The 25,151-nt window shown below is 36.4% G+C and overlaps 1 protein-coding gene across 1 annotated transcript; it reads right to left on the bottom strand.

The window, feature by feature from the left end:
- Positions 1–1,133: 1,133 nt before the first annotated feature.
- CRY1 (cryptochrome circadian regulator 1) lies at positions 1,134–23,374 on the bottom strand. The gene is made up of 13 exons (XM_034403452.3): positions 22,675–23,374; positions 12,139–12,247; positions 11,112–11,254; positions 8,550–8,734; positions 7,670–7,758; positions 6,084–6,224; positions 5,685–5,996; positions 4,661–4,812; positions 4,357–4,559; positions 3,745–3,858; positions 2,667–2,762; positions 1,678–1,752; positions 1,134–1,553 (listed from the first exon to the last, which is right to left on the bottom strand). The coding sequence occupies exons 1-13, from the start codon at positions 22,830–22,832 to the stop codon at positions 1,450–1,452; spliced, it is 1,881 nt and encodes a 626-aa protein (XP_034259343.1). The 5' UTR covers positions 22,833–23,374; the 3' UTR covers positions 1,134–1,449.
- Between the last annotated feature and the right edge of the window lie 1,777 nt (positions 23,375–25,151).

Below are 25,151 nucleotides of genomic sequence, written 5' to 3'. Positions count from 1 at the left end.
ATATCCATATACCAAAAAATAACAAAGCAATGCATTGTAACCATCTATTATTTTATTGGTGAAGAATGCCTTTTTATATCAAGCACAGACAGAAATTATGCTTGAAGGTGTTCTGCAACATGCTAGCTCCTCCCCCCCCCCTTATTTTATTTTTTTTAAATTAGGTAGTATGCTTGGTGGGCATCAAGGTACACCTGCACCATGCTGAGGACCTAGACAATAGGTTGCTCCATCATTGTGTGCCAGATGGAAAAAAACCCCAACAATAAATATTTCATTAATTTTTCTTGACATTTATCCAAAAAGATAAAAGATGAAGCTCTTCAATAATCTAAGTCAGGGGTGTCAAACTCTATTTCATTGAGGGCTGCATCAGGGTTGTGTTTGACCTCGGGTCGCTGGGGTGGGCATAGCCAGCTCAACATCACTTGTGTCAGGGTGCCTGTGGTGGCCCGAGCACTCTGCCAGCGAAAATGGGCTCCCAAGCTCTGTTTTCAGCTGCGACAGCCTCCTGCAACCCTCTTCCAGCGAGCATGCAGAGGCACCTTGGGTCAATCCTTCGCTGTTTCCAGGTTGGCCTGGGGGGCCAGATCTAAGCACCTCACGGGCCGGCTCTGACTCCTGGGCCTTGAGTTTGACACCCCTGATCTAAGTTCTTCATCTTTTCTAAGATGCTGTTAGTTCAAAATGCTTTAGGAATCATATGCCTTCCCAAGCTTCAAGAAGGGTAGCCTAAGCTTTTTCTGAGCAAAATATGTTTGGGAATATGCATGGCTAATTATTATAAACCGATTGGTAAGTCTGCTGCTGATGCATATAAGAAGGAAAACAAGAATTTAAAAGTCCTAAGAGAAAAATATTCCAAGTTACATGGGTAAATCCATGTGCTACATATACATTAGCCTGAATGCATCTAGATAGTCTATTTTAAGAAAAAGGGGAAAAATGAATATAAAATTGAAAAATATTAAACTGCTTAGAGAAAAGTGTCATCTGTAGAAAATGACAACAGATGAAATTTCTTTTTTAAACTTCCCACTATAAAAATAAATTGGGATGCATAAAAATTAACTAATTTCAAGAAAAAATAAATACTGCCCATTACCCAAGATGATACACAAATGACTAGTGGGTTTCAAGTGAATATTTTATCTCTCAGCAAATTCAAAGAAATAAAACCACATTAATTCACAATTTAATGGAAAAATAGAAACTAAGTGTAATTAAATGACAATACACTCAGGATAATATTATGACTGCTCAAAGTATGAAATTAATGACAGGGAGTTCTTGGCCACCGCCAAATAGGATTTTAGATGCAATGGTGTTTGGTCCACTTCTTCCAAGAAAGTTATGCTCCCGAAATATGCAGCAGGCACGCTTAGTTTCCTCTTTGTGAGACTAGAATGTAGTTTATCAATCATTTTCTTCACTATTCAGTTTTACCCATTAATTACTGCTCTGTCGCTGGACTTTTGGACCAATACTTTGAATTCCTTCTTCTGGATTTGGCCGCTTCCCAGTGCACACTCCAATGTTAAATGATGTTCTTCCTAGATTGAAGACAATTGAAAACAAACATATTCTTTAATGTTGTATTTGACTTTCAATTTGATTGAAAATTGAATTTGATTTAAATTTGATTAACTCAAAATCATAAATGTACAGAAATCATACCTTGTTGCACTAAGTGTGTTTTTTTACTGTCCCCATGAGCATAATGTAAAATTCCGCTGTTTCCTTGAGCGTAACCTATTTTTAAAAAGTGTATTAATTTCTGAACAAATTTTTTTAGAAATCAACATTAAACTTTCCCCCCATAGTTTTAATAAATATAAATAAGTAATATTTATAGTATTACTAATTTTTCTGTCATAGTTTGAAATATTGTACTGAATTTATTAGAAGTCACATTTTCTGTCACAAACAAATACCATTCTCAAATTGTGTCTTTGAATGTGAAATCTAACTTATCCCTAATCATAAGCAAAAATTATCTGAAAGAGCACCCGTAAGATATTCACTACAATTTTCCCCCTTGCTCAATGCCCCATTCTGTATCTTTATTTAATATTGTTAGAAAACAAAGGTTCCCACTTTATATTCTTAAACTCAGTTTTTACTTCATTTATAACATATCTTCTACAGAAAATAAGTAAATCCTAGTATAAAAATCACAGTGTACTAAGCACTACTATTTGGATACTGTTTCTATATTTTAAAACAAGTACCTCTTTGAATGATTCAGTTACCTAGTAAACATTACTCTTGGCTACCATAAAACAATGAAGAGCGAGCAATTAATTAATTAATTAATTAATTAATTAATTAATTAATTAATTAAACTGCCTAACCACTTCTTCCATAACTCCTTCATTTGGGATCCATTTAGAAGTCTTCATAGTAAAGAGTTGTTGTCATGCCTACCTCACTTCCTTGGAGATCAGTTAGACTTTACTGTTTTAGGTATATAGTTGCTTAGTCTATACTAGTAATATAATGGTTTCCCCAGAGCAATTCCTATTTTTACTTACTATTCTTAAACATGCTTATGCAGAAGCTACATTGCTGAAATCAATATATCTTGATTTGTCAAGGGAATTTGAATATCACACATTATTATTTAAGAGTGAAGGAATAGTGAATGCAGTTTTGAGTTATCCCACCTTGCTGGTGAATTCCACTTGTTCCTTTATGAGTCTCTCCATGGGTACATGATTGAACATTCCCTGTATGTCCTTCACTGGTTCCCATTTGAGTGCCTGAAAGAAAGCAAATCTATATTGTTTTCAGGATTTATAGAATTACACAAAAGGGATGTATTTAATATCATGCACAATTTATATTGTATAATATAAATAAATCTAAATGAAAATATGTGGAAAAAGTAAGTACACCCCTACATTTATCACAACCTCAAATACCTATAATTAAAAACAGGTGTACCAGATCAGATGCAAATGTTTACCATATTGTTAGAGAGGATCTGGGAGGTTCCTGTGTTATTACATATTTAGTTGGCTGGCGGCATCACAAATATGCCTGGATTGAAAGAGCTCCCTGAGGCCTGCATAAAGATGGTTTAAGATGCCTATGATTCTGGGAAGGGATTTAAAAAGATTGCTAATCATTTGGACATCAATCCATTGTCCAGATTATCTACAAGTGAAGAAGATTTCAAACAACTGCCAACCTGTCCAGCCCATCCCAGCAAGTTCAGCCTAAGAGAAGAATGGAAATTGCTGGAAAAAATCCCTAACGACATCAGAATTTTATCACATGACCTAAGGATAGCTCTCATGATTGATGTCAAAGTATATGGATCTACCATTAGAAAGGAATTGTGCCAAGAGGAAACATTTGATGTCCAGAAAGAACATCAGGGCAAGAACCTAACTTTGTTCATTAACATCCAGATAAACACTAGGACTTCTGGAACAATGTGCTCAGGACAGAGGAGGCAGTGTTATTTGAACACAGCACCAGAAAACATACACTGTCAAACAATTAAACCCTTTTCCCTTCAGCTGGTGAAAGCTTCCAAGACGGTGACCATCAGGTGAGTTCATGCAGTGATAAATTCCTCATTGCAAGAGAAGCCATTCCTAGGACCTTTTAAGGAGGCCTCTCCTTGTCCTCTCCTTAAAAAAACATCACTCATCTTTGGCTTATTATTATGTTGGTAGATAGTCAAATAGATTGCTATTTATGCTTCTTAGTTTTTCATACATAGGAGTAACTTACCACTTGTACCAACACAACCAGGGAGATTTTCGCTTGAAGAATATCCCATTAGGCCACCATTTCCATTTCCATTTCCGTTTCCATTTCCATTAGAAGGCACTGAAGCAAGGAGACCTAATCAAAATAAAATGCAGTGGCCTAAAAAACTGAGTTAATTTTCTCAACAAGAATTAGAGCATTATTTTTAAAGAATCAATCCCATGCAAACACAGACTATATTTTAAATTAAATATCAATAATGTTGGAACTGTCACTCAGAAAGATGAAAACAATCCCACAAATAAACCGATCCTTAACCTGAAAATATAGAAAATTCTCCCTAAATAAATTAACTGTGTTTCTAAAATAAAAAGGCAATGCTTTTTTTTTGCAGTGTTTTGACCCTGAAAGGACCAGAGCTTATGTGATCTTATTATTAATATATTAGCCCTTCAGTAATGTTAAAAGTTACAACTTTTAAAAAGGTGAAATTAGAGAAAAATGCAAGAGAAATAACTTTTCATTCTTCAGTCAGTCAATTATAAATATTAAACTATGATTTCAACAATTAAGTAAGACTTTCAGGCCAAAAGTCATGAAAGTAAAAAGTGAAACCAAAGCTTTCCATCATACCCAATCCTCTGTATCGGGATAATTGTTGATAGATTTGTTTCATCCTTTCAATATTCAGTCGACTCGCCTCAGCATGATTTACCATCGGCTTGGGGTAATTTACTCCTATTATACATTTTGCAGCTTTCTGGACTCCCTCAGGGGCATTCCAAGGATCATATATATACTTTGCAGGAAAACCTCTGAGTATAGGTAGATAACGTCTTAATTTAAAAAGAAAGAAAAGAAATTTTCTATCATTTTTATGGTTCATCAAAATAATCCCAGTATAATATTTCACTTTAAACTGATAATGGTTCTTTACCTGATGTAGTCCCCATTAGGATCAGTTCTCCTGCCAAAACCCACAGGACAGTAACAGTGGAAAAATTGCTGGAAAAATGAGCTACAAGACAGCCACATCCAACTGCCTGCATTCACACTCCAGTCTGCGTCAAGAAGCAATTCTTCAAATACCTACAAAAAAAAAAACCACATCAAAACCACTGAATTAATGTAACCCTGTATTTACTCTTTCTCCGAAATAGTTTCAAGTAGCAATTTGTTGGCATGCTGGCTTTTAAAATGTCCATATCTAAGCACATAAGGAGAAAGCTGAGAAGAAATATGTACTCTATACAGTAAACTTTTGAAATGTGCAAAGTCAGCAGACAACTCATTTATCTGCAGAAAGGGCTCAAGGTAGCTTACATATTTATGAAAACTCATAATGCAAATAGACGCTGGAAACAGAATGATATTTAAAACCACTAGCATAAACAATTAGTCACAGTACTACAGGACAATCTAATCCCTGAGATCAGCCTGTTTGTATTCTATCTAACATTTCTCATACATGTTTTAATGTGTTAAAGAAAGAAGAGTGAGTGTGGGACTGATGAGAGAAAACAAGGAAACATTCTGAATGCACATTATAATGCATAAAGTGTTGACTTACCACTAGGTGTTGCTACTGAGCTAAATTACTTTATATTATATAACATTTATAATGGTGACAGCAGTTATGTGCATTTACCCCACTGGTTCTACATTAACTACACTTGCAGCATACTCCAAAACTATATTTTCTCACAGCTCAGTCCAAGAGGATACAATGTGGCTATAGAATTGCAAGTAAAGGATAGTAGGGGTTGTTTGTTTTTTGTTAATAAAGAAGCAAATATGTCAAGACTTCAATAATAAAAAGATTTACATACATCATGTTCTGCAGAAGAATCAACCACAAACTGGGTATGCAATACAACTTTTCTTAACATTATTTAGAAATAAACTGGAATGTCAAATCTTAAGGACAATATCAAAATGTGTTAACTGGAAGAAAATTGTACCTTCATTCCTTCCTCCCAGCTAATCCACAGATCACCCCGTGTTAAGAAGCATGCCACAGCATGTCTGGCAAGATGATGAATCCAGCCTTCCTGACGCAGCTGGGTCATAATAGCATCAATCCAAGGGAACCCTGTCCGACCCTCTGCCCACTTGGCCAAAGCCTCCGGATTTTTGTCCCAAGGAATCTGCACACATATGGGGTTGCCTTCCATTTTATCAAATCGTGGATTATTAGTTGCTGCTGTGTAAAAGAATTCACGCCACAACAACTGGCCATAGAGGGAAAGAGGAGGAGAGCTGTTCTTCTTCACCTGTAAATCGTAAGATATGATTAAAAACTCACTTTTTAAATACATGTCTTCAATACATGCAGACAAATCCAGGTGGTCAATTCATACCTTTTTGTACAAATCTGTTAATTTGAAGTAAAATAGACGGCAAGATAAACAGCCAAAACGCAGATAAGGACTAAGTCCTGTTGGACTTGCAAGAAGGGAATTTGCATTCATTCGAGGTCGTTCAAAGTTTGCAACCCAAGCCTTAAAAAGAAAATTAAAAAAAAAGGGAGGAGGCATTTATATTTATTATTTGTTGATATAAGTTTCTTAACAGCATTTTAAAAACCAAGCTTGCAACGGCTATGTATCAGCTTCTCAAAATCTGAGAATTACTTATGCATATCATTTTTAATTCATTTACACATGAGGTCTTACTATTTATCCTATATTGAGGATGTTTAGTAAATTTACATTGCAGCACTTCACTTCTCCAGCATTTGAACACAAGACTAGAAAACTACTTTATGGAAATAAAATTGTTATAGTGATGCTCAGTCTACAGACAGTGTGAAGTACAGCTTCTGTGTCTTCAGGGATTTATATCCCAAATTTTCTGTTTAATACTCTATGTTGATTTAAAAGCACAAGGGGTACAAAGGATGGATAGGTGGGATTGCAAGGGCCTATACAATATAAAAATGTTAACTGTATAGTTGGTATGTAAAATTACAGCTAATCAAGTATTAAAGCATTCAGAATTATTTCTCAATAAAAACTACAGTATTTCAATCCTTGACAACAAGCACATAGAAGGTAGCACTCTCCAAGTTCATTTTACTAAAACTGGCTCAATTTTTTTCATGCCTCAATAAAGTAACGAACTATATTTAGTTCTGATTCAATGAAGTTCAATGATTGAAATTTTGGCACTGAACAAAGAGAGTTATGACCTGTACCCAGAGTTATAAACATTGACGTACCCCAGCCCCCCGGGCAGTGTGCCTGCCCTTATAACCACTACCTGCCTACAATCCCCAGCATCTGGGGCATCCTGCACAACAGCACTCAGCCACAGAGCTGGCCTGGGCCTGAAGTTTTTAACAATCTTAGTCAGTAGCCATCACCACTGCCAGTCAGAAATGCTGCTTCGCACTGATTTCTAAGATGTGAAAGCCTTGGGAAACAGCACAATTGCTCCCATTGCCCAGCATTCCCAGGAACCTGTCACATGCCATTTGCCTTCAGGCAGTTTTTTCCTGATGTTGAGAGGCCCGCACAGCTTATCCAATGCAGCTCTTGGTCACAACCAGGTCCAAGCCGCCTTGGAGCCACTTCTATTGTTAGGGGCGGTGCTAGGGCTGTAGTCAAGGCCTGGAGCATTGGCAGCCAGCTGGCAGCTCTACTTCAGGCCTAGGCCTGAAAGTTCTGCTGATGAGTGACACACTACAAGGCAGGGCTGAGGCGGCTGTGACTTTGAATTGTATTGCAGGACACACTCTTCACTAACTGAAGAACCCTTGTGCTCCTTGTGCTCCATTTAATGATTGCAACTATGAATGCCAGGACTGTGGTTGTTGAGTGAAGTGGTCATTGGGCATCTCACTTAACCAACCAGAACAACTTTTGACTGATACTCTAGTCTCAACTGTGCTCATCAGTCAAGGATTCTCCTTATACATAGCAAACAACAAAGGTGAACAACATACCTTTCTTTCCAAATGTCTTTCCAATCTCGTGAGTGCTTCTGTTTCTCCTCCTGGCCAAACGGCGGAAGGTAATCCATCTGTATCAAAACCTATAGTACAGAAACCAAAATAAAATATATTAGTCAAATATTATTAGCCAATCTGTATAAATTATAAAACTTTGTTATGTTAAACTATTGTTACACATATTTTCAAAACGCTGAACTGACCCAATGCTAAATTTGCAGGTTTTGATGAATTTGAATACTTATTGAATATTGAATTAGTATTTAAATAATTTATTGCTCCTCAGTGCAGTGACAAATATACTGAAATCTCTCTGTCAACTATTATAAATCCATGATGAGTTATCAACACCCAATCTAGGAGCAAGTCTTCAAAATTTAACAATAAGGAACTTGCTCTTTTTTTCCTCACAATAAAGCAAACATTTTCAATGAACTACATGGTTATTTGGAAACTCTACTGAATTATGTTACATACGTATTCTAGTATAATCCCTATCCAGAAAGCAATCATTAATAGTATCAGTTTCTTATAGAGTTTTAAAGCAACATTTAAAATGACAAGATCAGGTAGTCCTCAATTTACAACCATTCATTTAATGACCGTTCGAAGTTACAATGGTATTGTCAAACGTGACTTATGATGGTTTTTCCAGCATCCCTGTGGTGACATGATCAATACACTAGGCAGCTGGCATTTATTCATGATTGTTGCAATGTCCCGGATCATGTGATCACCTTTTGCAACTTTCTAACAAGCGAAGTCAATTGGGAAGCCAGATTCGTTTAACCATATTATTAACTTAACAACTGCAGTGATTCACCCAACTGTGTCAAGAAAAGTCATAAAATGGGGAAAAACCCACTTGGCTTACCTAGTTCTTCAAGTGATGGAACTCCGTATTTCTCATCATGATCGTCAGAAACTGGGGTGGCACATTTTGACATGGCTTCTGCAGTGATAGTTTCCACAGGCATCTCCAATGGTTCCATTCTACTTATTAGAGTTTGGAATCTCTTATAAGTAAGAGGTGGCTGGCCTCCATTTAATTCTATAATTCTACATACAAAGAAATCAATGCCAGTTTATAATTTTAGAAACACTTTTTGTTTATTATGGAACTCTACAGTACATTTCTTATCTATATTATGTTATGACATTTACTTCATATTATGAATAAAGTTAGTAATTTCCATTAGAAATATAGAAAAGGCTCAGGGGCAGAATTAATACAGTAAATCCAATCATCCTACTACAAATAATTAATAAAAGGGTCAATGACAATTTGGTTATTCTGCAAATGAATGAACAGATCACTGGAAAGGTTACTTAACAATTTGTTACAAAGAAATTACTAAAAATGAATCTAAACCACTGACAAATATTATAATTTACAAATACTTTAACATATGACAATTCAATATTAAAAAAACAACTATCTGGAAACCAGTGTCCAAATTTGACTGGTACAGAAACCATTAACTTTCCATGTTTGACATCTCAACAACCAAAGTAACAGAACAGCCAAAGGTGATGGGTCTAGATGGGGATGAGCTGTCCACAGGGTTTCATGTTGTTTTTAAAAAGACAGAGGAGAAAGAAGCTTCCAGGAAAAGGAAAGTTTAGGTGATGGTGTCAGTATTTGATTTAAAATTCCCTTTGAATTGCCCAAGGCCAACTGCTAAAGGAAATTGTTTTCCTAGTTGAATTGTCTGTATCTATCTATCTATCTATCTATCTATCTATCTATCTATCCATCCATCCATCCATCCATCCATCCATCCATCCATTAATCAAATGTATTGGTTGCCCATTTTACCCACAAAGTATTGCTTTGATGATGGGTACAAGTGAATTGAAAGATAGTGGTCAGGGAGGGGATAGATGAGTATTGGAGAGGAAGTGATCAGCATACATATCCCACTTTTGTTGGAAGAAGGGAGATATGGCAGGTAAGGTTGAATAAACTATTCCAGGACATAGATGACCACTAAATTAGTAGTAATCTCCACTTCTAATTGTCTAAAGCCAGCTCAATACCAAGTAGAGAGGGGTGTATTCATGCTTGTACAGGGCCAAGGATCTGCTCTGGAAATTCTGGGGTGTAAATGCCTGTATCTGAAACTGGGCCACAGAGACAAACTGGAAGTTCTACCAGTGTACCTGGTTGCCAAATGGAATCCCTTTTTAGACTCTTGGAAGTGATTTCAGGACTAAAATGATAAACCTGACACCTTTTAGTTTGGGGGAGGGGGACAGATATTTATATCCTGTGGAACACAAGAATCCATGAATTCATGGCCTTCATAAATCTTGGGTCTGGCACAGACACTTTTAACCTCACATTCCTTTCAGAGCAGTTGAAAATTGATTTAGATGAGGATGAGATTGTCCCCAAATGTTCCTACTTTAGCTGTTGTGATCAATTTACATAGGATTTTACTGACAGTTAACTGTCTCTGTCTTGACTCCTCATTAACAGAGTTCAATTGATAACAGGGGCATCTGACTGTATTATCTAGGATTTCGTCCAGCCAGTGAATTCCAAGGAAATATAGGGTGCTTTCTAGTATGATCTCCATCAATCTTTTTAGACGTGACTTGAGGGGGGGGGGATGACTGCCTGGATCTGAAAGCTGATCAAAATTTCTCGAAAGGGTGTTTTTCCAACAGCCTTGAAAGAAGCTGTATGCAGCCTTTTCTGGAGACCTTCTTTGAATCCAGTTATTCTTGACAATTATTACCTGTAAAGTACTGATTTTAACTTATGAAGTCTCTCGCAGCTTGGCATCTAGATATATCCAGGGCTACATTGTCCAGTCAGAATTGTCCTGAACAGCAAGACTGCACTGAAAGAAGCTCCTGCTGATAACCTAATTTGGTTGGCTGTTACCAGGAGGTGTTGCTTTCCTATTCAGTGTCAGTTCTTTGAAACAGCTTCCCTGCTGACTTCAGGCTTGCCTCCTCTTTGATAATAGTCAAGGAACAATTAAAGACAGCTTTTCCATAGGGATTTTCCCTATTGTACAAATATCACCAAATTGTCTGCTATGGTTTCACATCTCCAATGTTTAAAATATTTTTATTTTTAAACCTATCATGACCATTTTAATGTTACATTTGTCTGAGTCCTGTTACTATGGATATTTTAATGATCTTTATCATGGATGTTTTATGTTTTTACTGTAAAGTGTCATGAGTCAATTTGTTGAAATCAGCAGTATACAAGTTTTATATGTAAATATAAATGTTTCATAGTGCTAAACTGCTAAACTGCAAAACCATCCATTATGCAAAATTGATATATTACAGGAAAATACTGTAATAAAAAATGTTGACTGAAAATTATTTTCTATCCTCTTATCAGAATCAGTATCTATTTATACTAAATAAAACATTATTTTTCTCTTTTACACTTAAGAAATTAGTATCTTACTTGTCTAAGTCATATAAGGTATGCGATATCCGTACAATGACTTCCAATCCTGCTTCAGTGGCCAATTTCTTAATTGCTGCATCTCTCTCCTTTCCAAATGGTTCAGAGTCATATTCAATAGAAAGTTTTGAAATATTCCATTCCTATAATTTCAAATAATAATGTGATTTTTAAAACTGCAATTGTTCCAGGTCAAGGAACAAGAAAGAATAATAAATACCCAGAATGCATAAAAATAAATTACTATATTCAATAGCAAATACAGAAAAAAAATATTCTCTGTGTACAAGCCAAGAATTCTGCTACAGGAGGTTTTAAGCAAGCTGGAGCAAAGACTTTAGCCCTCCTTTTTCAAATATAACAGAACTGGGCCAATAAAATGAATATTACATTAAATTATACAGTGATTTGAAAACCCTTAGAGAGTTTTAGCCCCACTTTCCTAGAACTGAACAGACTTTACCATTCATAATTCAGTATCAATATAGGATCTCCCTGAGATTCCAAACTACATTTTTATTACTCCCTTCTTAAAATGTCTATATTCATAAAACTGGATTATATGCAATTAAGCCGTTCCTTCTCTCAGGTGTGTGCTCTTACAGTATGTTATTTTTGTCTTAATTCGAATAGATTTTACCAAGAGATAACAAGCTGAAAGAACGAAGTTAGAACAAAAAGCCTCAGGAATATACATTGTTGCAACAAGGTACTATAAGTTTAGATGTTTCCTTCATCTTTATAGATGATTGCATCAGTGCAATTTACAGATGGTAAATATTTATATCTAATATATCTAACCACATTATAATATGAAACAGTAAGACAAAAAAATTAAAAAGTAAGCAATCTGAATAGGTTTTTACTTTTAAATCCCAATGTTGTGATGCAAATCTTAGCCAAATTATGCCCATTAATATGGCCAATAAATATTATACATATTACTTTTAAGTATAATCATAGTATTCAAGTAAGTTTAAATACTTTTGTACTTGCTTCAAATCATCTTCAAATAATCCAAATTTACCTTGAAAAGCCTGGGAAATACATCTGCCGGCTGTCCTCTAATCACAAATAAACGAGAGTTTAGTTTTCGTAAGTTGGCATCCAAGTCCTCAAGACACTGAAGGAGAAATCTGAAAGGAGGAAGACATGAAGGAAATATGTTTTTTTTAAAAAAATGTTTGCTGCAAAGGCAAGATTTGTGCAGAAAGAGTTATAATCAATCATAATATATTATCTTGGTTCTACAGATTACAGCCATCACACAAAAATATATTGTGGTGTAAGTGTGTGTATGTAGCTTCCATGGTATATTCAGAAATCCTTACAGACACTGTCAGAGATCATGTAATAATGCTGCTGTTATACAAATAGAGGACTACAGCTGAAAGAGTGTGCAAACTTTGATAATGATGTACAGCTATTTCAGGTCAATGTATATGAAAACCCATTATAGAAACTCTTACAATTCAATATTATCCTTTAAAAAATAAAAATAAAAAGTTAATTGGAAATTTCTTACTGTATACTAATACTGTATCATGTATCTGTATTAAAGTGACTTTAAACTGCTATTGTACAAAATTACTGGTTCTAAAAGGTTACACGTAGCAAACACTGGCTATCATGTAAAAAAAATTATTTAAAGAAAAAGGCAACAGCAGTCTCTTAAAATGTTAAATACTCCTGTGCTGCTGAACTTGAACCACTACCCCTGCCCCACCTCAGTAACAGGTTGTTTACCAGAGCTTTAGAAACCTAAAATCCCTGCAAGGAATTCCCATCTGATCATGGAGGCATCCATGGTCAACCTCTAGGTGGATTGTCCGATAGCAAAAAAAAAAAGTTCTGTTGATTTATCTCCCAGACTAAGTAGTTCGAAGAAGAAACTATTTATCCAGTACCAAGAATACCACCTTAATTTCTCATGAACCAATATTGTAGTTGGCATCTGAAAATGAGCAAAAGCTGCCACTGCCATTGCTGAAGCCTTGAGATTGAGAATATATTCTGATTGTTGGACATCCATGAATTGCAATAGATTTAAGCTAGAAATGGAAGTATGCCTATGGAAGGTACTGCCAAATAGACCCAAGAAGCTGATTATCTATAATAGGAATTTATAGTCATACGTTTGGTAAATTCTGCAGGAGTTGTCATTAGCCTAAATAGCTCCAGTGTTAGTGTAAGGATTAAAAAGAAAAGCTTTATTTTTTAGAAAAACAACAAAAGGATGGACCAGAATGTGGATCCTGGAAAATTAAGGGGCTAGATGGGCTTGAAAATATTACCTGTGAGATTTATAAAACAATATATGAAGTCTTTAAAATTATTAAGAAAATTGTTCTCTCCCCTGCCCCCAAAAAAGTTTGTTGATTGGAATATGAACAGATGATTAGAAGGAAATTAAAGGAGAGCACAAAAGTAGAAAAAAAGCAACACTATTTGACTATAGAATACATTAAGGCTGTTTGGGAACAATATACTCAAAAGTTACATACAAGAAGTTACTTACAAGATAGATGGCAAAGGAAATAGAAGAACAACAGATTCTATTGCATAAAACAGAGACTAAAACTGATTTAAATGTGGATTTGGAGTTTTAAAAAAATCTGGATTACAAAAGTGAAATGGAAAAAGATGTTGCTCTTCTGAAAGTGGGTTTTAAAATGCCAGAGTATAAGAGTAATATGGTGAACGATGCCAAAATAGATTTATAAATGAAACCAATTGAAGTCTTAATAATGAAAGATGACATAAAAGGAATGCATGAAATCAAGGAAACCTTAGGAAGAAACAAAAGAAGAATTACAGTACTCAAGCTGTTTCTGAAAGAAGAACAGAAAGAAAATGATAAGAAAGCAACTTGTGGGACGTTACTTGATGTTGATGGGATTAAAGATGAAGCTTTTAAAAACTACAAAGGTTTATAAAATGAACCTGTTTGATCAAGTTAAAATATATATTTTGTAAGGTTTTCTTTTTACTAGAAGTGAATGAGGAGGCTTTAAAGATCTGTTATAAGTGGAGAGAGATTTCTTTTGCTTTTTTAGCATAAGTAATAATTTTGGATTATAAAATCGAAGTTTTTAATTAATATTAAAATATGTTAATGTTTTTAGTAACTCTTAACAGACTTTTGCTAATTACAACTAAATGATGTCTTTTTTGCAATTTGATTATTGGTAAGGGGCGAGACATGGGAAGTGGGTTTTTTAATTGAAGCAGTAGAGAAGGTGTCATTTTACATTTTCTATATACATGCGCTCAACTTACTATGACAATTGAGTCCCAAATTTCTGTTGCTAAGCAAGACAGTTGTTAAGTGAGTTTTGTCCCATTTTATGACCTTTCATGCCACAGTTGTTAAGTGAATCACTGCAGTTAAGTCAGTAACCCGGTTAAGTGACTCTGGCTTTCCCATTGACTTTCCTTGTCAGAAGGTTCCAAAAGGTGATCAAATGACACAGCAATCATAAATATGAACCAGTTGCCAAAGCGTCCAAATTTTGATCACATCATGGGGATGCTGTGATGAAAAATGGCCATAAGTCACTTTTTTCAGTAACTGCAATTCAACCATTCAAATGAATGGTTGTAAATTGAGGATTACCTGAATCTTTTTCTTCTTTTTTATTTTTTCTATTAATTTTATTTTTTCCTTTATTTTTTGTATTTTCTTTAGTTTGCATTAGTTTTTTTTATCTTTGTATTTGTACACTTTAATAAAATTATTCCAAAAAAAATAAAATCTGCGTGGCAATACCTTTACTATGATGACAGGAATCAAACAGCTCTATATAATGAAACACATAACTGGCCCTAATTATCCCTCTGCCTGAACTAAGATGCAATTCAAAAGTTCAGAGGATAGTAAAAAAAATTCCAGAAAACTACTGTGTTTTAAGCACTATAAAAAGTTTAATTTCCCAAACTTTATTTTCTCTTTATTTTTTTCAAGGTGTTAATAACATCATTCATTTGAAAATATAAGTGGCCAAAATAAGGAAAAACAGTCACTTTGTAAGGATTGGAATATTTGAAGAGCCAGGAACATCTTGTAGCTGAATACAGTATGTATGATTGGAATTTTAGCTGTACTTTAAATCTGTTGATTCACAAATGTAAAGTTTTTGATTATAATTTAATGACTGTATTAAAGAGTTTCACTTGAAGTTTCTTAAAATGTCTAGAACAATTATTTTCTCCCATTCCACAAATCTTGAGCACAGAAAACTTTTGAAAGAGAAGTGACAGCTATCAAGAAAATATTCTAGTCTATCTTTACAACTATTGTGCAGCAATAGTTCTGGCCAAACACCATGAGCCAATGCTTTAAACCATGGGTGTCAAATCTGTGGCATCACATTGCCGTCACGTGATATTTCGTGACATTTTCCGCAATTGCGGAGTTGGGGTGGGCATGGCCTGCACATGACACATCTGGCCCATGCGTCGCCAGTTTGACACACTTGCTTTAAACCAAGTGTGAGAAAAAAACTGGTAACTGTAAATCATTTGAAGACAACAAGTAACCAGAATCTATATGAAGACCTATAAAACTTTTCCATGATTAACTATCAAAGGACGTAATAGTTCAACATTATAGTTATACAGGTTTGATAGCATTTTCAAATGTATATATGCTGATTCAAATGCAACAAATGAATCACGCTTCTTAGGGTTTTTTTCCTGCCATTTCCAGGAATTTTCCGTAAATATTCAAAACTGGCTTTTCTAGCATACTCAGGAACATGATGATGTATCCCTAACCGGGTTTTTCAGATAGAGAATCCATATTAGAAAGCACTTGCATTCTAATAAAGACCTAAGTTTTGGGAATATAGTGTGCTGGCTCTGAGAGAGCCACAGAGAAACCTTAATTTTAGATACTGACCTGTATTGTTATAAAAATTAGCCCTTCATTTGTTACATAGGGATGAGCATTGTTTTGCTATAGAAAAGTATTTTTAAATTACAAAAAGAAAACAAGCACCTATGATTAATTTAAAATAAAAATTAAAAATGGATCCTATGGGAAGCAGAACCAGTTCTAGAGGATCATTCCCCATTGAATTTGCTTGTCAGAATCTGAAAAGGTGATCAGATGGCCCCGGGACACAGCAATGGTTATAAGTATGAATCAATTGCCAAGCATTTGTATTTTGATCACATGATCATGGGAATGCTGGAAAGGTTGTAATGGTGAAAAACAGTCATAAGTCATTTCTTTCAGTGCTGTAGTAACTTTGAACGGTCACTAAATGAACTGTTGTAAATCAAGGATTGCCTGTATTATGTAAAGGAAGGAATTATAGATTATAGTCAAAGATAGGAACAGTTAACTTATCTAAAGCAAGTATTTATGTTATAATGATAATTTTTCTCCATGTATCACATAACTATGCTTTTTACTGGTCCACGAAGAAATATAACATCTACTGTAATAAGATAAAGATATATCATTTCATCTTTCAAGTCCCTTAAACTTTCTAGAGAAAGACAGCCAGTTTAATAAATATTTGCTAGTATTACCTTTGGTGTGTCTCTCTTATCCAGTTTTTTACATGATTTCTAAAGGCTTACTTCAATATGAATCAACAAGAAAGTTTTTTTAAATAGGCCGTTGCTCTAGCAACCAGGCAAGGCTGTTTGGACTACTCCCGTCACAATGACCTACTTTAGAGATCATGCTACAACACAGTTTCATAACTTGAATTTCAAGTTCATCACCACAGTGTTTTGAAGAGATCAGGCTGCACTTCTAAAGAAAATCAGATGTTTGTTAGAAAGTAAATAAAAACTTACTAGTCTACAGTATTTCATACAACTGCATCTTTAAAGCTTAACCAATTTAAATTCCAAATAACACAGGTAAAATTAATTATTGTACTACTGATAGAAATGTATTGTGAAGCTTAAATTCATTGTTCCTCCATTCTCACTAACATGTAATCAAAATCAACATACTTCTAATATCTACGGACAAAGATAGAAGATGTCTATGAAGATACATACTGATTGTAGCTAAACCTCGTTAACATTGGAACATCTACGTAGGCATCCCTTTAAAAACAAAACCTTCTCAAAGCTAGAAAAGGTCATGGATCTCTAAATAACTCTTCTCTGACACAATTCTGCTCTGTCAACCTAACATAGGGCTGGATAATATTTTAGGCCCAAGAGATTTGCCATGTGCTAGTATATACCATCAGAAATACACATATTCAGTTCACTAAAATACATTGTGGAAAGAAAAATCTGGCTCCTTTTACGGAGCAAAAATGGGAACCGCTAAATTTTCACCACAATTATCAATGATAAATGCAGCTATTTTTACTTCTTTTACTTTGGTGGCTAAATAACAAGGAGATTCAAAGATCACAAATGGGACAACTATGAATTAAATGTTACAGATTTACATTTACTACAATAAGTCAAGATGCAATAAAACAAAAATCTTTTTTGGGGGGGGGAGGAAAGTGCAGTATGTAGAAAATTTTGTCCCAAAGCATAATTCTTAGGGCTGGTTATGAATTATTAAAGACTGATTCTTAAAATCAACTAAGTTGCAACATAACTTTTAATTATGAAAATATGGGCAAGAAAAATATATACCATATATATATATATAACTGATTTTCAAATAACTGAATAAAAGGTTAATTTCCTCCCAGTTTGCATCAATCTTAGCAAGAGTAAACCTACTCTGTATAAATTATCTAAATTAAAATTCTATTCTACCCAGACTTGTACAGTTCTAATCCTGCTCTTGAAAGGCCATGTTTCAACTGCATAATGTTTTTAAATCAGCAGCACAATCAAAGCAATACTACATTTTTTTCTTTGTCAAAATAGTTTAAACCTAGGAAACTCAACTCCTCCACAGAAAGCACTTTTTAATTATAATCAAGATTTCGAAGAGGTAAGTAAGAAAAAAAAGGGTTTTGCCCTCTCCGGCTTCCAGGACCACTCTGCAGGCCTCCCAAACCCTCTGCGCGTCCCATTTTTTGGAAAAATGGGACAAGTGGGGCGGGGCTTTGGGAGGCCAAAAATGGCTGTATTCGCTGTATAAGACGCACCAACATTTCCACCCTCTTTTAGGAGGGAAAAAAATTGTGTCTTATACTCCGAAAATATGGTAACTATATAAAACAATGCTACTTGAGAGCTTTCTTCAATTGTACATTTTTATCTTATGGAAACTATTTTCTTACTTTAAAACTATTTTATTATTCTATCAGAACTATTTTACAAACCTATTAATATAACAGAATGTCAAAGAAAGACTTCAACTTTTAAAAATCTTCAAAAAGAACAAGGTGAAAAGCTTACAGCACATAAGGCAAGATAAGATTTGGTATATGGACAATGTACCAAGGGTTTAGCACTAATATAGGTATGTCACCTATAATCAATGGTGCTAGTTAATTTTTTATTTATATTTTCCTTTCTTTCTTTCTTTCTTTTTTGCCTTTAATTTATTTTGGTATTTTACTGTGATATAATATAGTAGATATGGATGCATACTATATTTTTTATTTCAGTAGTAGTAACTTATTTGCTAATCAGCTTAATACAGCATAAAATTGTTTTTAAATTGAAAATCTGAGTCATGTAAGGAACTTTGAGCTTATTTTTGTCTAATACATTGTTTCTGAACCTTGGCAATGTCCAGTTATGTGGACTTAAACTCAAAATTCTAATCAACAGCTATGCTGGCTGTGGAATACTGGAATTTGAGGTCCATATATCTGGAATCTATGCAAAAGAAAGTACCTTCACTGGTTTTCTTTTAGCACAGATTTCCAGAACAAAAGGTCACTTATACGTATGTACTTACTATGGACAAATACTATATGACAGAGATATATAATTGATGGCATGCTTTAAGACAGAGTTCCCCAAACTTTTCGGCTTTGTGGACTGGCGGGTGGGAGGAGATGGCACGTGCTCGCCCATCACTTCTGCGGCCTGGTTTCAAAAAGCTCAGGACCCAGTAGTGGGCCATGACTGGGGGTTGGGGACCCTGCTTTAGGACATGTAACTGAATTAAGAACCAGGAGAACTGTGCACCCTAATACTGTCTTTATCTTTTCTGTGCCTAAGCAGGATGCATTACTATTTCAATCAATTAACTTCTTTTAATCCTCAACACAAAGCACACCTGCAATCATTCAATTATTGATTTGTTCCATGCCAATATACATGACATACTGGGAAAAAGCAAAAGTGCCCTAAATTTCTGAAGCTCTGGCTCTGTCCCTGGCATTAGAGTTTTAGAGCTCATTGTGATCTTTTGATTTTTATTTGTATGAGTTTGTTTTCTTTTACATTATATATTATTTTAAAACAGTAAGTTACCCAAGTTCTTTGGGTTGGGGTCCCTTGAAATCAAGCATAAATAAGATATCCATGAGTGTATTTCTCCATAAGGGTACCTCATCTTGATTTCATTTTACCCTTCTAAAACCATTGAGTGTTGAGGAAAAAGCTTTTTTATTGAACATTTAATATTTTACAGGAATAACCCTCAATAATTTGTTAGTAGTGAGGATATTCCTAATTCTACACCAGTTGTATATGAATATGAAATAAACCTTAAGAAAAAAGAGCACAATTTCACATGGAGATTAAAACAGATAAAATTTTATTTATTTATCACTTCTAGGAAAACTGAGCTCACAACCCACCTGCAGTGTTGAACATAATTTTGTGCGCCCTGGAGGATTCTATCACAATTGTGAAAACTGATTGCAATTTCCTACTTACATTTTTAGGGTGAATCATACAACTTGCAATTTCAGAGCCTCAACTATCCCAAGATCATTTAAAAACCATAATTTTAAAATAGGACAAAAATTCCTAAAATATAATTAGTCTTACTTTTGAAAAACTACTATTTTGCTTACAGAAAATAACTAGTTTTACTTATATTAAATTTTTGCCTTGTATTTAATTTCATGGCCAACTTGCTTGTTTTTGTGACTAGCCAGACCCACATGGCAACCATTTCTTCAAATTCTGAAATATATGGGACTGATGACTCCTGCTTTATAACAATAAGATAAAATACTTAATGGAAATTTTATTGTATCTGGGGAACTCAAAAATATAACAATGCTTTATACAGTATTTAGTAAATAAAAGATATTTTACACAAGAGTCATAGAAACCTTAACAGAACATATAACATAGCTTTCAAGAAGGCAATTTGTTGCAAATTTGTTTTTCTTAATTTGTTAATAAAGAAATAAGGCACATTCAGAAAAAAATGAGTTGCACAGTAAAACTTTTGAATACTGTACTAAGTTTTCATAATATGAATACCACCGCCTATGCTACAGGAAAATAATGAAGAGAAAAGAGGTCAATGATTGCTATATGTCACAGCAGGCTAACAATTATGCACGGCATGTCAGTAGGTCAGTTGTAATGAAATTCATTCATAAGTTTAATATGAATTTTGCACACACCTTACCACATCACAAACTAATGTTTCCAGTATACTTCACTTCATTACGCCCAGAATTTTTCTGTACATTCTAAGCATTTCCTCTTCATTTACTTCTTTCTCTAGGATACCTACAACAGCCTAAGGTCGTGTGCAGAAGGAAAGTAAGATACAATTCTTGCTAACCTATGAATGACTATTGAATGACCTATGAAAGCAACCCATTGATAAATGTTCAATCTCTTTCTCTTGGTCTTCCTAATAGTGAGAGGTCTAACAAACCCAGGCAATTCCATCCACAACTTACTGGAACTTACAAATCAGGAACACTATCTGGATATAATGCTAAATCAACAATGAATTAACTGCTGAGAATCAAATTATAGTGATCAAGCAGAATTTATTAGCATGCTTGTTTCTAGAAAAATCAGAATCCTTGGAGGACTACATTTCAAATAAATGACTTTTAAGTGCTTAACACTGGATTTACAAAGGCCTGGAAAAATTTCTGGATACCACAACCAGGCAATTAGTGTTAGTCACACAAGAAGGTGCACTATTCATATTATGGAAAATAGCCTTGTTTTTCATTTTTCTTGCCTAGTGGCTACTACTACTGTAGCCAAAACAGTGCTATAACCCTGATTAGGTCAAAACAAAGACAAACAGAAAATTGTTTCAGACTTTAAAAAATGCGGTATCCTAAAAACACTGAGCCTTAATAAATATTTGAAAATGATTTTATGCCTTGATCTTTGCTTTAGAATGTTAAAATGTTCTACTGAAACTGTACCAATTATACCCATATCAGTTACACCTCAAAAGATTCCTTGCATTGTCTGGCAAAATTGTCTATTGTGACTGACTTTCCTGAGATTGGCAAGGATTAAACTTCTACCTGCAAAGTAGATGCTCTACTGCTCTACTGTTGAACAATAGCCGCATTCTACACTTCTGCTATGGCTGAGTATCTGCTTTCCATACCCCTAAGGGAGTATAAAATTTACTCACCGTGCTAAATTAAATCCACAGCAAATATATAGCACAGCATATATTTCCTAATTTTACAGCTTTTTAAAAAGTAAGAAACAGAACCAAATAGCTAAAAATAAGGACTTTAGCAGCATCTTTTCCAACTAACAAATTATGTTGAAAGGCATGAGCTTTTTTGATACGGAATAGGCTTCTGAAGCTTTCACTTGATCTAATTTTGATGCAGCTCACAAAAGCTTCTCTCTCTATTCAATACACTTCCTGTTAAGCACTGTATTCAAACAGATACATCCAACCTTCTACTCTAACTTGAGAATTTGGGGCAGATCTTTCACAAATTCCATGAACTCAATACTGGTTATGAAACATCCAACTGAAATGCAAGTGTGTGCATAGCAACAGGAGGGATTGCATATGTCATTGTTTCTTTGCTGATGGCACCGGGAAGAGACTGGAAAAGATCCAAATTACAGGGCACGGCAAGCAAAAGTAGGGATAGCAGCGTGACGATTATATATAACCAAGCAACAAAAGCTAAGTGTCTTTTACAGTGCAAGGAAAACAATGTGGAAATCAAGACTACACAAAAAAAAAAAGATCTCTTATACAATTGTCATTCTCATGAGGCCTGCTCTACTGCCTCAAGGAATGTGATTACAAACATCCATTTTGGATCAGCTAAAAAGAATAGGATTTAAGAGAGCCATTTGATTCACGCAAAACGTTTGTCAATGATTTGGTAGTAACCTTCCAAGCCTCTTCCTCCCCCCCCCCCACTCCCCCCATGCCGTAAGAAAAAGCCAGCGCACCCTTTTGCAGTATATGTAAAACCTTTTAGGCCTTTCCTAGGAAACGAGGGCTGAATTCAGAAGGAAATAATAAACGCCACTTATCGAGCCCGTGTCACCGAAAACAGGCGGGAGAGGGTCGTCACTCCCCTCCCTTCCCTTCCGTTGAGACGTCAGAAACGATTCCTGTGGAGGCCGCGAACACCCGGGGTTGTATAACCAGGCGCCGGTGCGCATGCGCATCGATTCTGAATGGGGGGGTTTGAGAAGCGATCAGCTCCATGAAAGGAGCCGCCGCCGCCTCCTCCGCCTCATGCCCGCTCACCTCCACCGGTTGATTCCGACGTTGGAGGATCCCGCGAACCAGGGGTCCAGGATGTAGACGCAGCGCACCGTATCGGCCCCCTCGATGACTTCCCTCAGCGCTGGGTTGTCGTGGAGTCGAAGCCCCTTGCGGAACCAGTGCACCGAGTTCACCCCCATCTCCGACAGTCGGACGGATTCGCCGGGGTGGGTGGCTGGATGGATGGGTGGCGGGCGGGCGGGCAAGCGAGCGAGCGGTGGGGGGTCGCCTCGTCAGGTGGAAGAGCGTCGCCGGGTGGTTCAGGAACGAGCGAAGTCGGCTTCGCGGCTCATGTCGGGACAGATCCCGTTACTTTAAAGGCTCTCCGGTCAAGGAGGCGAGGGCGGAAGATTCCGCTCGAGCGCGTCTCTCTTAAGCTCCCGTGGAGGCAGCGGCTGCGGCCGTGGAGGCTGCGGCTTCGGTGGAGATGGCCGCCAGCGGGACACGCATCACCCCCTTTTTCCTCAGCCTCGCACGCCCACTCACAGCTGGGGAAGGAGCCCCACAGCGTTCCGTAAACGCGGCGGCAAAGAAAGAGAGAGAGAGAGAGAGATGGAGCGGCTCGGTCGCGAGGCGGCTGCTGCTGCTTCTTCTTCCTTCTCGCTTTTTTTTCTCCCCACCACCAAAGCGCTGCCTCGCCTCACCAGCCGAACGCCCTGTCCTCGCCGCTCGCCCTGTGACTCTACGCAGCTCTGTTGAATGACAGAGCAACCGAGCCCCACCCTCCTCTCCTCATTGGCCGCCGCCTCCCACGTGATGGCCGCCGCCTCACGTTTCTCAAATGTGTTTTGTCTGGTGGGGGCAGAGGCGGGTGGGCCTCGACGTCAACAGGACGTTATTACGCAAGAGACGCGGCCCAAAAACAAAGAGGCGGGAGCCAGGGTGGGCGGTCTTTCGAAGGAAGCAAAGCGCGTGCTCGCCCCCCCCAAAAAAGCGAGGACAAAGTGGGGTGGGGGGGCTGAGTGGCTCTCCTGACTCACACTCTCTGCCCCCAGAAGCAAAAAAAAAACAAAACAAAACACGGGGCTCCTTGTGTGGAGTTTTCTATGAAGCGCGTTGGTTCTAGGGCACTCAGACGGATCCGGCGAAGATCCGTGTATAGTACGCACCAGGGAACCAGTATCTTCTCAGTGCTCCCAAAGCGTCCCCCTTTTTTTCCCTCCCCCTTTCCAGCGCTTCTTTATGAATTGGGGAATGCGTGGATTCTGCGTGCGTCGACTTGCAAGGTTGCAGTAGGCAACTGAAGCCAACAAGAGAACGAGAATCGGGAGTCTTCAAAGATCTGCGAGCGTGTTAACGTGCCATCTTCCTGGCTATGGTTGCGTGTGTGTGTTTGCAGACTACCACGTTAACTGCCCCGCAGTTGGTGGCACATGATACCTTAAAGACGACTTTCGCCGATTAAAAACAAATAATGCAATAACTGAAGTGCGTCTTGTTACATTTTAAAGATAGGGAGTTTGTGTGTGAATCTACATAGGGACAACACAATAAATGTCTCATAAAGGAAATGTGATTTAATATAGCAGTGGACTTAGTTCTTATGGAAAAGCTAACAAATATTGCTTTGTATTGTGCACAAGGAGTCCATAATCTCGATCTAAATAATGAAGATATCAATATTAGATCTAAATTTGTAGTAACCCTAGGTCTAGGGGGTTACAAAACAAAAGCATTTTCCTGCCCTGTGTGGAAGAGCTTTTTGAGCCATATAGGCTCAATATTTTATTTTGAGCCATATATTATTTTAAGCCAGATGCAGCCAGTAATCCATCCCTAGTTTAAAGGATGTAAAACAGGTAATGTAGCATAATCGGCTTTGTTTTCCAGTCAACAGAATGTGTAAGAAGTTCAGGGGAAATGACTAGGAAGGAGGTACTGTAAAATGTTTGTGAACTACAGCATCAGCTGCCTGTGGCAGTTGCCTCATGCTTTCTAATGGTAGAGATTAATTTAACTATAAAGGTATTCAGACTAAGAAAAAGGGAAGAGTAAAATGAAGCCACTTTAACATTTGTATGATTTACCTCTGAATTTACTGGTATTGATAAGAATAGCAAATGTAGATCAGGGATTCTTTACTTTTAGAATAAAATCAAGGACATTTTAGAATTAACCACAATGATGCCATTTAAAATGGATGATAAATAACTCCCCTGTTAACTTTCCTTTTGAATGTTTTAATTGCATAATGGTTTTAATGTTTGGGGGGGGAAACAGATAATATTGGTAGTACTAGGAAGCTATTAAGGAAGATACTTTAAATAAGCTTTAAAAAGATTAATAAGTCTTAGAACAGTAGATTTCAGATAGATTCTGTATATATTCTTTGACTCTCATAATCTCAGATTAATGCTTGAGCAAAGTATTTTTTCTGCAAAGGGTTGAATTTTTACAATAGATTTGGCTTTATGGTGTATAATTTTTAATGTATAATGCTATCCTGTGCACAGAAATTA

The sequence above is a fragment of the Pantherophis guttatus genome, chromosome 7, assembly GCF_059756535.1.
Source record: "Pantherophis guttatus breed Tessera chromosome 7, ASM5975653v1, whole genome shotgun sequence".
In the NCBI taxonomy this organism is placed as follows: domain Eukaryota; kingdom Metazoa; phylum Chordata; class Lepidosauria; order Squamata; family Colubridae; genus Pantherophis; species Pantherophis guttatus.
Note: the sequence above shows the minus strand (reverse complement) of the source record. Positions and strands in the feature narration are given on the sequence as shown.